This window comes from Trichoplusia ni (assembly GCF_003590095.1).
Source record: "Trichoplusia ni isolate ovarian cell line Hi5 chromosome 20 unlocalized genomic scaffold, tn1 tig00004208_group19, whole genome shotgun sequence".
NCBI classification, from domain to species: Eukaryota; Metazoa; Arthropoda; class Insecta; order Lepidoptera; family Noctuidae; genus Trichoplusia; species Trichoplusia ni.
In genome coordinates this window covers 23,906-42,061 of record NW_020799837.1, presented here as the reverse complement: position 1 = coordinate 42,061, position 18,156 = coordinate 23,906, and the positions used below count along the sequence as shown (strand labels likewise).

The window sequence follows — 18,156 nt, the reverse complement described above, 5'->3', positions numbered from 1 at the left end:
TTATTCGAATATTATAAGAGATATGATAGTTTTTCTATCAAAATTGTGATAGTATATATTTTATTTTTGAATATAAAGTTACATCCGTTCAGTACGAAACCCGCGCGGCTAGATCGCGAGTATCGATCCACCCCACCGGCCGCCACCTGCTGTAAAGCGACCGACAAATAACATATGAGCATTAAATTAAGATATTAATACGATTTCAACCAAATAAATGAATTTGCGTTTTTAATCGAATCAAAGACACATCACTTTAGTTCTTAATCGTCTTCTTGCATCGGGCTTCGGGAGAAGAAAACTATAATTAATTAATTCACTGAGGTCCCTATCAGAAGCCATGTAAAGTCCCAAAAGACGTGCTTGTTGGTCTGGTGGTTAGTGGCCCTGACTGCTCTACCGGAGGTCGTGGTTTCGATTCCCACCCAGGACAAATGTTTGCGTGGTGAGCACGATCATTTTGCTGTGTCTGGGTATAATTCATCTATATTATGCATGTATTTAGAAATATATTTAAAGTATGTTTTTCAGTTGTCTAGTACTCATAATACAAGCTTTACTTAGTTTGAGACTAGATGGCGTTGTGCGAAAGTTGTGGAATATTATATTACTTCTGCTCTTTTGGAGAGAGTTGACATAGCTGAGCTGACCTAGGAGTGCTAATGTTGTCCATCTTGCTATCATTGTGATGCGATCATTGTGATGCGATCATTGGTCATTCAGTTAAATGTTCGCTGTTAACAGGGCCGGATTAACCATCTTGGGGCCCCTAGGCACAGTTCGTTTCGGGCCCCCCTTTTTTTCATACCACAGCAATGCAATTTTGCAATTTTTACTAATCCCCGTCTTTTTTTAATTTTTTTATCGTGAGTGCTGGGCCCTTGCCCATCGTGGGCCCCTAGGCACTGGCCCAAAGTGCCTTATGGATAATACGGCACTGGCTGTTAATTATTTATGACAAAAAAATATTAAATCCATTGTGAACTAAAACTTCTATTCTAACTGACAGCGCCATCTAGGTAAGAAACAAGCAAACTGTTTCATGAACAGAATTGACTAGCATACAATACCTAAACGAATTGGAAGCTGGCCATAGTAGCTCCGTAATGAAACAACACAAATAATGAGTAATAGGGGTTTTTTTCCTTTCGACAATCTGAAAGTCTCATCAATCGTTGGCAGTGTCGTGTAATGAACAAACATGGGCACAATTTAGATATTGTAGTATATAAAATTCCCGTGTCACGATGTTAGTTACCGTACTCCTTCAAAAACGGTTCGACCGATTCTTATGGAATTTTGTATTCATATTGGGTAGGTCTGAGAATAGGACAACATCTATTTTTCATACGTCTAAGTGACAAGGGGCAACCCTTGTCACACATTTTTCGCGGCCACCTTGGCTAAGATTGATTTTGTCATTTTGTTTAATTATTTTCAAACTTCTTGACTTTAGTTTATCTATAACTAGCGACCCGCCCCGGCTTCGCATGGTATGGACATATACTTTTTAAGCTTATTTTCCGGGATAAATATAGCCTATCCGGATTCGGAAGAATCCCTCTAAGTAATGGTAAAAGAAATTTTGATATCTAAATCTATCTAATTACTCTAAATTTAAAAGGTTTCCTCTTTACAATATTAGTATAGATGGGTATCTTTTGAATCGAATATTTTCTTGAATGTAAATCTCGGTGATTTTGATGATGATTCTTAAATGATTTAATTAACAGGAGGCAGCAAAGTCCACGCTTAACACGAGCTAACAATTTAGATGAAAATGTCTTCTGCAGTGAGTTTAAAACAGTATGAAGACGTAATGATATATCCTGCTGAGAGGAGGTCTAATCATTTTACAAAATGATTGGAATGCATAAAGATAGGCGCTTTGTTCTTCCTGTTGCTCCTGTTTTGCGGGACAAAAAAGCGACCCGACCTGGCGTAGCTAGGCGGGTGGGGGGCGGTAGGGCGGTCCACCCCGCGCGCCACTATCAGGAGGGCGGCAAAATTGAGAAAAGGCGGCAAGTTATCATGTAAACGAAACATAAACAAACAGGTGTAACTTCGAGACCAATTAAACGAGCTTTTTGTTAGATTCCTACTTTTGGGCGGCGCCATGGTGTATATCTGCCCCGGGCGACGGTGACCCCAGCTACGCCACTGATTCCTTGCGAACGAAGTTGCTAGCAAAGCTTGTTATTAAATACTAGCTGTTGCCCGCGACTTCGCCCGCGTAGTTAGAAGATATAAGTTAGGAATTTTTGAACGGCAGCCCTCAAAGTTGAATATTTCTCCCCGTTTTTGCCACATTTTCCATTGTATCTTTGCTCTTATTAGTTGCAGCGTGATGTTATATAGCCTAAAACCTTCCTCGACGAATGGTCTATTGAACCCAAAAATATTTTTCAATTTGGACCAGTAGTTCCTGATATTAGCGCGTCCAAACAAACAAACAAACTCTTGAGCTTTATATATTAGTATAGATATAGATTTTAGTTTAATTTAAGGGATGTTTGTTTGACGCATATTTACATGACGCATTAATCCAAAGAAAATAATTAACATAAGGAGCTCGTAAAAAATAAACGAATCGAAACATTTTTGTTCAATTTTAATATTTTATTAAAAATACTTGAGAGGTATCAAGGGACGCCGGTATGGAACGAAATCGATAAATGAGTGAAGAATTTGTTAAATTTTGTAGTTTATATAGATACTAGCTGTTGCCCGCGACTTCGTCCGCGTGGTTGAAGATATAAGTTATGATTTATACCTGCCCTGTTTTTTCCACATTTTCCATTGTATCTTCACTTCTATTAGTCGCAGCGTGATGGTATATAGCCTAAAACCTTCCTCGATAAATAGTCTATTCAACACTAAAAATAATTTTTCACAAAAAAATTAGCGCGTTCAAACAAACAAACAAACTCTCCAGCTTTATATATTAGTATAGATTCAACACTAGAATATTATAAATCATTACATCAAAGCTATTTTCGATAGCCTTACGCATCGTAATTGTGGGTCGATATGACCCCCGGGGCTACGTACACAGGTCTAGTGTTAATACGAGTATTGCGATGTGAAAGTCCCCTGATGGATGTCTGCTACTTTATCACGCTAAAACTACTGAATCGATTGCCATGGAATTTGGAAATGGTTAGTTGAGAGTTCGTGGTTGTGGTTTCACTTAGGGACCTGTTGGTCTAGTAGTTAGTGACCCTGACTGCTATATCGGAGGTCGTGGGTTCGATTCCCACCCAGGACATATGTTTGTGTGATGAGCACGATCATTGGTTTGTGTCTGGGTGTGATTTATCTATATTATGTATGTATTTAGAAATATATAAGTTTGTTTATCAGTTGTCTAGTACCCATAATACAAGCTCTGCTTAGTTTGAGACTAGATGGCGTTGTGTGAAAGTTGTGGAATATTATTATTATTATATGTTTCTTTTTTAATGATTATTGCTTTTGTGTAGATATTCTAAGGGATATTGAACATGCGTCTTGCCAAGGCCCCGATTCTACTTTTTTACAATGGCCGATGAATGAATGGCATTACATTTTTGAAATTATTCCTATTCTCTTAAGCATTTTGCCAATACAATAATTGAAAGTTAATTGTATTGACCTTGAGTGAACCGTCCCGTACTGAATTTCCAATTATTGAATAGAACAATGTTTAAGAGAATGCGAAATTCATTCATTCATCGGCCGTTGTAAATAGCAGAATTAGGGCCCAGAAAGACAAGGATTTAATATTGACTAGTTGTTGTATCCGCCTTTGCCTTTTCCATCCTATTTTTCTCAGGGTACTAGGGTAGTCAGATAGGAAATGTCAACTCTATCGTTCTCAAAAAGACATATAAAAGTGATGATATATCCTATCTGTAGAAAAATCTGTCCCTCAGAGGTAAACAATAGTGACTCCATTTTTAACCGACTTCAAAAAAAGGAGGAGGTTCTCAATTCGACTGTATTTTTTTTTTTTATGTTTGTTACCTCGTAACTTGCGATTGGGTGAACCGATTTTCATGATTCTTTTTTTATTTGAAAGCTTGTGCTTCCCGTGTGGTCCCATTATCACCATTTCAATATCTGATGATGGGATCTTGACGAAATCGGGGGAACTATTCAATAAATAACAGCAGATTAACCGCAATTGTTGCTATAGCATATCTAAGCATTGTTTACGCCATCACACAACATATTATCACGCCTGTACTCACTACAAAGGTTATAAAAACTATTTCGAAAAAAAAATAATGTTCAAGGTCACTTACAAAGTTTTACAAAAAACGCAATACTGAAACTAAAATAAACATAATTAGATGTTTGTTCTGATGAGATATTCGGTTATTCAAAATGGCCTCCATAATTAACATCACTCTCAAATGGTAACAGACTGGGTGGAGGCTTTCGAACAAATATCACTGGGAATTCTGGGCAGTTTCACGGGGGCAAAGAACTCATTTGGGCAGCGCGTTTAGTAGGCCTACCCATACTAAAAATCACTAACTTTCCACTAAAAAGTGAAAAATAAAATTAATTTTGGAAAAAAATAAAAACCGACTTCAAGACTACACTAACAATATATACAATTGAACTAAAAAGTATAAAATAATATTTTAATTACAAGCCAAAGAAAAGAACACTTTTTAGTTCAATTGTATATATTGTTAGTGTAGTCTTGAAGTCGGTTTTTATTTTTTTCCAAAATTAATTTTATTTATAAAATGTATGTTTTTTGCAAATTACACTCGCAAGAACCAGTTCTATACACTGGTATACGATATTAAGTCCCATCTAGAAAAAGAAATGTCACATAATGTTGTATGCCTCTGAGGTATAGATATATACTGCATTTATTTAATGAGTAACTTATGGCTTTTCTTGCCCGTTCTTTCTATACGAGTACATTTTGGAACTGCGCAACTAATTTAATCGGAATAATTGAAGCATTTTGATTAATTCTGAGAACCAGTCTAACTAAGGGGTATCGTGTTGCCCAGGTAACTGGGATGAGAAGATAGGCAGTTACTCCTTGTACAACACTAGTACTTTGCTGCATCCACTTAGACTGAAAGCAGACCCAAACATAGTTAGGAAAAGGTTAGGACGAGGGACGCTGAGTGAGTTGCGCGGCGAAGTCCATAAGAGAGTAAATTTGAAATAATGATCGGGAACTGCTAAATTGTACTCTGTCTAGCGGACTACGGCGCGGAATTGAAGTAGCGATGCGCGGCGAAGCTCATGAGAAGGTAAATTTGAAATGTTGTTTCACCGGCCACGTAGCTCAGAGGTCAGAGCGACCGATCCCAGCATCGGCGGTCGCAGGTTCGAATCCTGTCGTGGCCACCAATGCAGAAAGTTCCTTTTTGTTACTTTTAATATTAGTTTTGCTCGTTCTTTTTCATTAAATAGTTCTTAATTCTACTTTTCTTACCGATTTTCACACATAATGTTGTATGCCTCTGAGGTACAGAAATGATTTCATTTTATCCTTATATTCAGATGGCAAATTGTTGCGGAAGACCTCGAATCATTTGCTTTATGTATTACAAACAAACGGATTACATATCTCGATTTAATTTTGATTTTAGTGTTCCAAACAAACGGTGAGTACGAAATCGCTTCCTTTTACTCGCACTTTGGACGATGAGATAATACTAGCTGTGCCCTGTGGCGTTGCTCGGTGAAATCGATTTAAAGTTATTTGGTATCAACTTTGGTATCACTATTTAAAATCTATTATATAAAATTCTCGTGTCACGATGTACGGAATTGAACTCCTCCGAAACGGCTCGACCGATTCTTATAAAATTTTGTGTCCATATTGAGTAGGTCTGAGAATCGGACAACATCGATTTTCAGACCCCTTCTTATTAATACCCTAAAACTCTTTTGTATGGCAAAACATCGTTTGGTGGGATAGTTAATATTAGATAATAATATTTATTTATCAAATGAATGATTTTAGAATTCCGTCTATAATGAGATAATAAAATGTCTAGATATCATAAATAGATTCAAGTAATAATCCTAAAGTTATATCTATTTTTAGAATCTATTGGGTAACAGTCAAATCTATAAGTTACGTGTTTTATTCATCATACTAGCTGTTGCCCGCGACTTTATCTGCGTGATTTTCAAGATGTGAAAAACTATGAAGTTTAATAATAACGATCATCTCAAAAATGTTATGCAATATTGAAAAAGAAACACTTTTTTATATTTTAAGCTTGCTTTTTTATTTCTAAACTAGCTGTTGCCCGCGACTTCGTCTGCGTGGTTAGAAGATTTAAGTTATGACTTTTTCTTCGCTCCTATTGGTCGCAGCGTGATGATATATAGCCTAAAACCTCTCTCGATGAATGGTCTATTCAACACAAAAATATTTTTTCAATTTGAACCAGTAGTTCCTGAGCGCGTTCAAACAAACAAACAAACAAACTCTTCAGCTTTATATATTAGTATAAGTATATTAGTATATAGATGCCAACGATATCTTCGCTACGTTTCATCGATTTTTAATTTCTCGCGCGGAGATTTTAATATTACGATAACTCATTACCTATTCACTTTTTTGGTGTAGTGTAAAAGGCAATTTTGTTCTATATTACATGTATAATATATCTAACTTATTTATTTGGATAAGGATTAATACTGTATTGTTAAAATAGGTTCGTAAATAACCCATAATTTTACTGTATTAAGAAAACACATAAAAATGGTTATTGTGGGTTATCCTTGGAAGATAGACATATACCACCGCGGACTTTTTTGTAGATTTATTAAAGAGGTACAAACCCGCCATACATAGTTTTGTTGTAACTCAAAAGGTTTTGGCAGCGTTCTCGAGGAAAGCTCTCGAATGGCTTAATTTTTTCCGACATGTTTAACTAATATCGTTGTTGTGCGGGACAGCGTGAACAGTTTAAGAGAAAAAGTGTAAACAATGAACAGTATTTGTGATTAGTGTTTTATTTACGATATATGATTAGGTTTAAGTGTAGTTTAAGTCAAATTAGAGTCTGATTAGATTATTGTTGTTTAGTATACTCCGGCCTCCTATTGGAAAACATTCCAGTAACAGCGACCAATAGGAGAGCCGGAATTAATTAAAGTTTATAAAAAAAAAATCGTAAATTGTGAATATTTTTAAGATAGGAATATTGTAAATATTATATTTTTCTCATATTATAGGGTAAGTAATGATTCAGAAAATGTATAGTTAACATACTATTGTAATTCATTTTTAAATAGAAAATAGCATTTTAAGTAAACGGCTCTCGGTGTGGTAAAGTATCGTCGTAGTTAACCTTAAGGAAAAAACCGCGCGCGGGCCCCGCCCCCGCTCTTATTGGTCGAAAAGCGAGCGATCTTATTGGTCGGCCAATGGGAGCGGGGGAATTTCGGGGCCCGAATTTGTATAAAATGCGGCCCACACCGAGAGTCGACACATTCGGCGGCAACACAGCAAGAAGAGCGGACCAACAGGAAGAAATAGGAAGCCCTCGAAGACTTCAGCAACAGCGACGCCCCGGATACAACGAAGGAGCCCCGGGACATCAGCGAAGCCCTAAAGGACATCAACGGAGCCCTACGAAATAGTCGACGTAAACAAACTGCGTTTGTTTACGTTTTGCATCCTCTGTTTGAGCGTCAATAAATTGAGTTTGGTGTTTATACAAGGGCCTTCTCATTTTTCACCAATCCGGCACCCCCAATAGTTGTGCTCGCGCGGTGTCTCTTGCTGTAAAGTTGGAGCCCGTGCGACACATTTAATGGTCCTTCGAGCCGGATACGTGGAATTGAGTTGGCCTTTCGAACATCGAACTTAATTACAGATCGAGTTGTGAATACCGGAGAATAGAAGACAGAAGCGCCATGCCCGTCACGCGCTCCGAGGGAAAGGGCCGCAAGGTCGCAACACAACAGAAGCCATCATCCGAGGACACCGCTACGACCTCGGGGACCGGCAACAGCGCCGAGACTGCGATCGATTCTACAGCCACAGGGACTACCGCCACGGAAACTACAGAGTATACATCCGCCTCCGTGACGACAGCCACCACGCAGTCATCGGCAACCGCCGCGACCTCCGGCACCGCCGCCACCTCGGGCGCCACCGCGACCGCCGGCACCACCGCCGCGGCCGCAACAGCAACCAACGCGCCTACGGTCTCGGACTCCGCTGCTACCACGCTGCCCGCTCACGCCGTCAAGAAGACGAACATGAACCCCCCGCGGGGGGGGGTAACCGCCGGTGTCAACAAAAATAGAACAGAAGCATCTACAGTCAAGCGGAACAGGAAGGATGCAACCGGCCCACATGAAACAGGTGGACCGACCACCCCGCGCGCCCCCAGCAAGAGGGGGGGAGGGGGGGGATCAACACACAGCAAGAAGGCGCAGCGGATAGCAAAGGCCAAAGAAGAACTCCTGCGCCTACAGGTCGAGCTCGCGGCGGCGAAGCTGGCCGCCTTGGAGACTGAAGACACAGAAGATGAAGATGAAGAAGGCGACGTCTCTATCACCGAGGTGAACGAGAAGGTGTCCAATTGGCTCGACACCAACAAGAACACAGCAGAGGAGGACGCGACGCCACAGCAGAAGACTCAGCAGCCCGCGCATCCAGCACCGGCGGGAGGTTCAGCGGACTTCTCGCAGCTGGCTGAAGCAATAACGCTCGCGGTCAAGGCCGCTCAGCGACCGAAGTTCATTGAACTTCCGATCTTCAGCGGTGCACATCAAGAATGGCTGCCCTTCCGCGCGGCCTACTATGAGACGGCGTCGTCGTACTCTCCTATAGAAAACACGAACAGGCTTAGAAGAAACCTCAAAGGAAGAGCCAGGGAAGCCGTGGAGGGCCTGCTCATCACCAGCGCAGCTCCGGAAGAAGTTATGAAGACATTGGAGTCAAGATTCGGGCGACCAGAAGCAATAGCGATGGTGGAGATGGAGGCGCTCCGGGAACTCCCACGCCTCACGGAATCGCCACGAGATATATGCATCTTCTCAACGAAGGTCTCCAACATCGTCGCTACATTGAAGACTCTCAGCTGTTTGAACTACCTATATAACCCGGAGATATGCAAATCTCTGGTGGACAAGTTAACCCCAACACTCAAGTACAGGTATTTTGACTACGCCGTCAGTCAACAGAAAAGTGAACCCGATCTCGTCAAGATGGAAAGATTTCTCAGAAGGGAAGCTGAACTCTGCGGTCCATATGCGCTACCTGAACAGGTAGCAGCGCCACCTACAGTTAGAAGACCGCAGAGAGTCAACAACGTGCAAACGTATACACCGAAGTGTCCAGCATGCGACGAGACGGGACACAACACGCAAGACTGTGCAGAGTTCAAGAAGAAAGACAACAGCGGAAGATGGGACCTAGCCAAGGCAAGGAAGTTGTGCTTTCGCTGTCTGCGTTACAGAAACAAAACCCATAGTTGCAAGCCCAAGCCCTGTGGGATAGATAACTGCAAGTATTTTCACAACAGGTTACTTCATTTTGATAGAAGCACAGAGAAGATTCCTACAGAAGAACAGGACAAAGAAGTAATCAACTCTGCGTGGACAGCAAAAAGAAAACAGTCTTACTTGAAGATCGTGCCGCTGAAGGTGAAGGGGCCCAAAGGAGTCGTGGACACCTTCGCTCTGCTGGACGACGGGTCGACAGTAACATTAATAGACGAAGAGGTCGCCAAGGAGATAGGTGCCACAGGACCCGTCGACCCCCTACGTATAGAAACTATCAATGAGTTGAAGACGTCAGAAGCTGCGTCAAGAAGAGTCACCTTCCGATTAAAGGGTATGAACGGTCACGAAGAGCGAGTCCAAGCCAGAACAGTTAAGAACCTGCAGGTCTCATCACAGAAGGTGTCCAGGGAAGTGGTTCAAGATTGCAAGCACCTGACGGACTTGATGGGACACCTGACGTACGACCAAGCCAGGCCACGACTACTGATTGGACAGGACAACTGGCATCTTCTGGTGACCACAAGGATAAGAAGAGGCGATCATCACCAACCAGTGGCCTCCCTCACGCCGCTGGGTTGGGTCCTGCATGGAAGCCAAACCAGGACAATGAAGCACGCGATCGACTATGTATCGCATACCACAGAAGAATCACCAGAAGATGACCTAGAAGCCATGGTCAAGAAGTACTTCGAAATGGACTCTTTATGCATCGTCCCGAAGAAGCCCACAACAGATCCAGAACAGCAAGCTCTCCGAGTCCTAGAGAAGACAACGAGAAGAATAGGAGAAGGAAGATACGAAACGGGCCTCTTATGGAAACAAGAAGACATCTCGTTTCCCAACAATTACTGCAACGCCGTGAAGAGGCTCGAAAATATAGAGAGAAAATTAGATCGCGACCCGAAGCTTAAACAGAAGTATAATGAACAGATGGAAGCACTCGTCGCCAAAGGCTACGCCGAACGTGCTCCTGCAGACAAGAACCCCAAGAAGACATGGTACTTACCACACTTCGCTGTCATCAATCCAATGAAGCCAGAGAAACTCAGAGTGGTACACGACGCCGCCGCCAAGACAAGAGGGGTGGCGCTCAACGACATGCTGCTGAAGGGACCTGACCTGATGCAGTCGCTGCCTGGAGTCGTCATGCGTTTCCGACAACATCAAATAGCAGTCACGGCGGACATTAAAGAAATGTTCATGCAAGTGAAACTTCGAGAAGCTGACAGAGACTCCCTGCGATACGTGTGGAGGGGCAACAGAAGAGACGACCAGCCTCCAGAAGAGTACAGAATGACGTCTCTGATCTTCGGCGCGTCGAGCTCACCGTCAACAGCAATATATGTCAAGAACTTGAACGCCAAAGAACACGAAGCCACACACCCCGAGGCTGCAGCAGCGATCATAGAGAAGCACTACGTAGACGACTACTTAGACAGCTTCAGGAGTCTAGAGGACGCAGTACGTATAGCTAAGGGAGTTCGAGATATACACGCAAAGGCCTGCTTCGAACTCAAACAGTGGAAGTCCAACTCAACCCTGCTACTCCAAGAGCTGGGAGAGGAGGAGCTCATAGAAGATATGGAACTCTACAAGACAGAAGAGAAAACAGAACGAGTACTAGGAGTCATCTGGAAGTTGAACACTGACGAGCTGACCTTCAACCTCAACTTAGCTCGCGTTCCGACAACGCTACTGGAGGGAGAAACACCTACGAAGAGAGAAGCCTTGCGGATAGTAATGTCACTGTTCGACCCACTCGGCTTCGCGTCTCCTGTCACCATACGGGCGAAGCAGCTCCTGCAGGAAGTGTGGCGCAGAGGAACGGCGTGGGACGACCCTATAGACGAAGATCTCGCGGAGCAATGGACGACCTGGCTGACTCACCTACAGAAGCTACGAGACGTGAAGATACCGAGGCGATACCTGAACTACAGCGACGCTGCCTCGATACAGCTTCACATCTTCACCGACGCCAGCGAGTCAGCATATTCTGCGGTCCTGTATTGGAGAACGAAAACTCCTGACGGCGAGGTCAAGCTCTCTCTCATCGTCGCCAAGGCGAAGGTGGCACCGTTGAAGCTAACGTCGATCCCGAGGTTGGAGCTTCAAGCTGCAGTTATGGGCACCAGACTGGCAGACTCAGTCATAGAAGAGCACGAGAGGAAACCTGACTGCAAGGTGTTCTGGACCGACAGTAAGACAGTACTCACCTGGATCAGGACAGGGTCACGCACCTACAAACCATACGTGGCTCATCGGCTTGCTGCTATAGAGGAAAGTACCAAAGTTAACGAGTGGCGCTGGGTTCCGACGAAGCTGAACGTAGCGGACGACGCGACACGAGACGTCCCGCTCACCTTCGACAAGGATCACAGATGGTACAAGGGACCCGACTTCTTGTACGAAGAAGAGGACCAGTGGCCAGTCGAGACAGATACTAAGAAGATCGAAGACACTTCTGGGGAAGAGAAGGTGAACCACATAGCGAATAGAAGAGAACTTAGATTAACAGAAGGGCTACCCGAAGCCTCACGCTTCTCTAACTGGCACCGGCTTCGATATGCTACAGCGCGAGTTCTTCAATTCATTGAACTCTGCAGAAGAAATAAAGAAAGCGTAAATTACAGAAGGACTAAGAAAAATAAAGAAAAGGATCCAAGCTGGAATAAGATAGCAAGAAAAACGTCAAGCACTAATGAAACACAGAAGAAAACAACAACAAAGATAAATAGAAAATTCCTTCCAGTCTCTGCCGAGAACCTCAAGCAGGCGGAAGAGTTGCTGATGCGTGCTTCTCAAGAAGAGTCGTTCGCAGAAGAAATAGCCAACTTGAGGAGTGGGAAACCGGTCAACAAGGAAAGCAGACTCCATCAACTTAGCGTCACGTGTGTGGATGGTGCCCTCCGGCTTAGAAGTCGCATACAAGCCGTCAAACAGATGCCAGAAGACTTCAAGAGCCCCATGATAATAGACGGAGACCATCCTATAGTTAAGTCATGGATACGAGCAATACACCAACAGCTACATCACGCAGGAGTAGAAGCGACAGTGAACGAGTGTAGACAACAGTACTGGGTGTTACGCCTGCGCCCTACAACGCGCTCAGTACTGCGACAGTGTTTGTTCTGCAGAATGAAGACAGGGACTCCGCCACATCCACGAACAGGTGATCTACCACAGTGTCGTTTGGCTCATCACAAAAGGCCATTCACCTACACTGGGGTGGACTACTTCGGCCCGCTATCTGTAACAGTTGGAAGAACGCGACAGAAACGCTACGTCGCGATATTTACCTGCCTCACTACGCGAGCCATTCATCTCGAAATTGCAGGCTCACTCAGCACCGACTCAGCAGTGATGGCAGTCCGAAGAATGATCTCTCGACGCGGCTGCCCTACAGAAATATGGTCGGACAACGGCACCAACCTAAAGGGAGCTGAAAAAGAACTTCGACAACAAATAGATGAAGCGACGGCGGAAGAAGCCGCGAAGAGAACCATCGCTTGGCGGTTCATACCTCCTGGCGCACCGTTCATGGGAGGAGCATGGGAACGAATGGTCCGGTCAGTCAAGACAGCGCTCGCCGCCACTCTGCACGAGCGACACCCTACAGAAGAGGTGTTATCCACACTACTAGCCGAGGTGGAGTACACCGTGAACAGCAGGCCACTGACCCACGTTTCAGTGAGCCCCGAAGATCCAGAAGCCCTGACGCCGAATCACTTCCTCCTAGGAGGACAGGGTCGAGTACCGCTGCCTGGAAGTTTCACCGACAAGGACGTAGCTTCGAGATCCAGCTGGCGAGCAGCCCAAAGGCTCGCTGACTTATTCTGGACGCGCTGGGTGAGAGAGTACTTACCCGAGCTTCAACACCGGCGGGAGCCGCACGGACGGGGCCCAGCTGTGCAGATCAACGACCTCGTACAAATAGTCGACGCCAACCTGCCCCGTAACGTGTGGGTCAGAGGAAGGGTCATCGACACGTACCCCGGCCCAGATGGAGTCGTCAGAGCAGTGGACATCCGGACAAAAGGAGGAGTTCTACGTCGACCAGTGAGGAAGCTGGTGATCCTGCCCCTGCACGACGACGGACCCGCACACGGAGGAGATGCAACATCGTCGCACGGCGGGAGAGATGTGCGGGACAGCGTGAACAGTTTAAGAGAAAAAGTGTAAACAATGAACAGTATTTGTGATTAGTGTTTTATTTACGATATATGATTAGGTTTAAGTGTAGTTTAAGTCAAATTAGAGTCTGATTAGATTATTGTTGTTTAGTATACTCCGGCCTCCTATTGGAAAACATTCCAGTAACAGCGACCAATAGGAGAGCCGGAATTAATTAAAGTTTATAAAAAAAAAATCGTAAATTGTGAATATTTTTAAGATAGGAATATTGTAAATATTATATTTTTCTCATATTATAGGGTAAGTAATGATTCAGAAAATGTATAGTTAACATACTATTGTAATTCATTTTTAAATAGAAAATAGCATTTTAAGTAAACGGCTCTCGGTGTGGTAAAGTATCGTCGTAGTTAACCTTAAGGAAAAAACCGCGCGCGGGCCCCGCCCCCGCTCTTATTGGTCGAAAAGCGAGCGATCTTATTGGTCGGCCAATGGGAGCGGGGGAATTTCGGGGCCCGAATTTGTATAAAATGCGGCCCACACCGAGAGTCGACACATTCGGCGGCAACACAGCAAGAAGAGCGGACCAACAGGAAGAAATAGGAAGCCCTCGAAGACTTCAGCAACAGCGACGCCCCGGATACAACGAAGGAGCCCCGGGACATCAGCGAAGCCCTAAAGGACATCAACGGAGCCCTACGAAATAGTCGACGTAAACAAACTGCGTTTGTTTACGTTTTGCATCCTCTGTTTGAGCGTCAATAAATTGAGTTTGGTGTTTATACAAGGGCCTTCTCATTTTTCACCAATCCGGCACCCCCAATAGTTGTGCTCGCGCGGTGTCTCTTGCTGTAAAGTTGGAGCCCGTGCGACACAGTTGTAATATTGTCAGTTTACACAAAACCTAAACTTATTATACACTAAAACCTTCCTCAAGAATTGCTCTATCTATTGTTGAAAACCGCATCAAAATCCGTTGCGTAGTTTTAAAGATTTAAGCGTTCATAGGGACATACAACATGACACATGACAGAAAAAGCGACTTTGTTTTATACTATGTAGTGATTATAATGAATCTTGAGCGGCCCAAAGACTATCAAATGTTTGAATCAAACACATTTCATCATTTACGATACTATCCTGGTGTCAAATATTTCACAGCTGTTTCAATGATTTTTTCTTATTTAACACCAAAAAGAGGGGTTTATAACTTTGACATATCTGCCTGCCTGTCTGTCTGTGACATCATAGCTTCCGATCGAATTGAACTATTTTAATTTAAACGTGAATTATGTGCGTGTGTTCGTTTAGACATGTTTGACAAATCGAGCCGTTTAAAAATGGGGGGGGGGGGTGCAAGTAGGAAAAAATAACAGAAGGTATAACTCAGTCTTAGCACTTCTGCTAAAAGTGTTTTACATTCGAAATTTTCCATTTTCCAATTGGGTGGGTTATGATTTTCGAGCACGTCTGTTCTTGAGCCTGCCTACACCTGAAATTGCTAGACGGATATCATAAAATTATTATTGTGCTGTAACCAAAGAGGTAAACCAGAACCATATTACTGAGACCCCGGTGTCCGTTTGTCTGTCTGTCATCTGGCTGTTTCTCAGGAACAGTGAAAGCCAGACAGTTGTTATTTTCACACATGATGTTTTCTGACGATATAAAGAATAGATATGGTGAAGTGAGAGTCGGGCTCGGTAACTGTAGATTTTACATAGTGTCATAAGATTTAAGATTTTGCAAAATTGCGACCAAATAAACGGTTTTCTGAAACATTCTATGTTTGATTGTCCTCTTAATATTAAAAGTGATCTTCCTCACAAACATTTGGAATATTTCCAAAATAAAAAAGTTGGTAAACGTGTTATCTTGCCCCCCTGGTGTTTTGATCACGATTTGCCTTTAAATTGCTGATAAATAAATGGCGTTATAATAAAAAAAATATCAGGCACCCCTTTTTTCAAAATTGACATTGACAAAAATCTAAAGTATAGGTTATGTGTAATTTGTGATGTTACGACAAAGCATAAATATGAACATAAAAGTGACTTCATGTGCATGAGTTCTATTTACTGTACCAATTTACAAAGAAAAATTACGTATTTTATTCGTTAACCTACCTGACGATCATTGAAGTAAAATACCGTCATCCCTACTGCATAAATGGAACTTAAATAAAGACTATATGAGGTTGGTTATGAGGTTACGCTGTCGATACCGACAGCTAAAATGAATTTTCCAGGCATTGTATGACGGATGTAAGTGCTGATAGCTACACGCTATTATCAGCCTTATTGGGGAAATTTCCAAAAATATGTTCCTAATCCTCGTCGGCTTAGGGATCTCAGAAACTCATTCAGTCTCATTCCTTCCCCTGTTTTTACCAGGCTACGAAAGAAGAAAATTTTAAATTAGTAGCGATTAAAATAAATTGTTAAAGGAATTTTTGGAAGGACCACGTGTGCGGTCTCTATAATGGTGGATGTAGACCGATCAAATCGTTAAAATATCGAAAAATCCCATTTATCAGTAGACATTATTCTATCAATAGATACATAATGTCTATTCATTGAAAGCTTTGGTCTTTTAGATCTTTCACATTGCATACCTATTATGCAGGTTTTTTATGCAAGTTTTCTGGGCTTTTCTATCCGAAATACTTTTGGCCTATGTAATGTTGCAAATTTAAGAAAACATTATTTCATTGTTTGAAAGGCTTTTTTTTGTTTGAAAGTTTATATTTTTGTTGCTAGTTGTTACAGATGAACCAAGGTAATAATTAACTGTCGTTCAGTATTTTTTTGTTATGCATAATAATAGATGAGATCAATGTGAACTACATGCAACTTTGGGTTGAGTGTCACTACGAATGTTTTGACCTTGAAGTACCACCGCCAACAATACCGAGCTGAAAACATAGGTATGTACTCCTATCGTAAATAAATACAAAATCATATTACGGCATTCTATATTTGAACTTGAGTACATCAATAAAAATTAAAATAATTTAAGTTCCTTTCTTTCAAGAATGTACCGATTACTTTAACAGTTGCATAAAAAAAACGTATTAATTTATGTTTTTTTTATTTTACTTGTGAAATAGTCGCGGTAGGTCTATATCAGACTTGAAAGAGAATAAAATGACAAATTTTGTGAAAATTATTTATTTTCGAAAAACTTATATTGCTCTGCCAAAAGTCTTAAGATAAATAGCGTGATGTTTTTTTGTGTAAACTGATGACCGTGCTGCCTACTACTCAATGGGGTGAAAATACACCTCATAATTGTATTAAATGATGTTACCGGTGAGTCCAAATATTTAAAACTTTACTGCTCATGCCCCCTGCATAGTAGCGTTATGGTTTTTGTATATTTGTTTTATCATGTCTACGATAAGGTTCATGCAAACTTTGAACGAAATATATTCAGTAGTTTATGAGATAATTTGATATTTGTTTATAGATAGAAAAGGCTCCTGCTCACCCCCTGTAACGAAAAGCGAGATAATAGGTAAAAAGTATGTTGACCGGACCTCTCGTTGATATTCTCTGAAAATTTTAATCAAATCTATCCGGTACTTTCTGAGATCTTTCCGGACATACATACAGACAAAAAGACAAACAGACAAACTGACAAATTTCTAAAAATCATATTTTCGGCATCGGAATCGTTCGTAGACCAACCTGCAATTATTCTTTTAAAAAAATATTCAATGTACAGTTTTCACTTTTTTACAATTTTATTATATGTATAGATTTTACTATTAATAAATGAAATTTAATATAAACTTTATCTGATAACTGACTTGCTTTCTATAAGAGAGAGAGAGAGAGACAGTCAGAGTCTTACAACTGTAACTAAAAGTGTCGTTACATCTTTTGGTCTTCACTTTTTCCATCCAGCCCCGTTTCGCAACGCGATGAGGAACTTCGTTCCAAAAACCTATTGCAAATTTATTCTAGATATTTTTAAGATAAATTCCAGTTTTCCTGTTACGAAAACTTTTCTAGCCATTGTCGGTTACATAGTTGCAACTACAGGTCGAAACCTCCGTATCAACAAGATCAGACATATTGTTAACGAATTTCAATTTGAATTGCAAGCAACTTTGTAATATTCCGCGATGATCTATATGAATATATTACTAGATGAATATAAATGTGTTACACTGTAAGCAGAATATGCATTGTTGCGAGGTTGCTATTTTTACTGAGGTTGCAAAGTGCAAGGCAGTTCTGCTATCAAGATTGGATGTGATAAACAGACCTAGTTTGAGGCACGTTTTACAATCAAAGATGTGTCATCTATACGCCATGTACTTCTACAATACCACGATAATACTTTCCTATTTTATGTACAACAATTTTATAGAAATCGGTTCAACCATTCGGCAGCTACGATGCTACAGATATACATTGGCATCATACTTATTAAATTCTTCTAAAATTAAAAAAAAGAAGTGTATTTTATGTAAGTTACTTACGTAATAGCTAAGTCTCGAGTTCGATCCCAAGCTACGCACCGACT

The 18,156-nt window shown here is 41.8% G+C and overlaps 1 protein-coding gene and 1 non-coding gene across 2 annotated transcripts; both read left to right on the top strand.

Moving 5' to 3' along the window:
• Positions 1-5,288: 5,288 nt before the first annotated feature.
• On the top strand, positions 5,289-5,361 carry Trnaw-cca. Its single transcript has one exon. It is a non-coding gene; the product is annotated as a tRNA-Trp (tRNA).
• A 1,803-nt stretch (positions 5,362-7,164) lies between these two features.
• On the top strand, positions 7,165-14,407 carry LOC113506639. The gene has a single exon (XM_026889468.1). It carries the CDS (start codon positions 7,894-7,896, stop codon positions 13,669-13,671), a length of 5,778 nt encoding a protein of 1,925 aa, XP_026745269.1. The 5' UTR covers positions 7,165-7,893; the 3' UTR covers positions 13,672-14,407.
• Positions 14,408-18,156: the final 3,749 nt, after the last annotated feature.

Coding starts and splice junctions, on each gene's coding strand:
- LOC113506639 (XM_026889468.1), top strand. CDS start 7,894: ATGCCCGTCACGCGCTCCGAGGGAAAGGGCCGCAAGGTCGCAACACAA.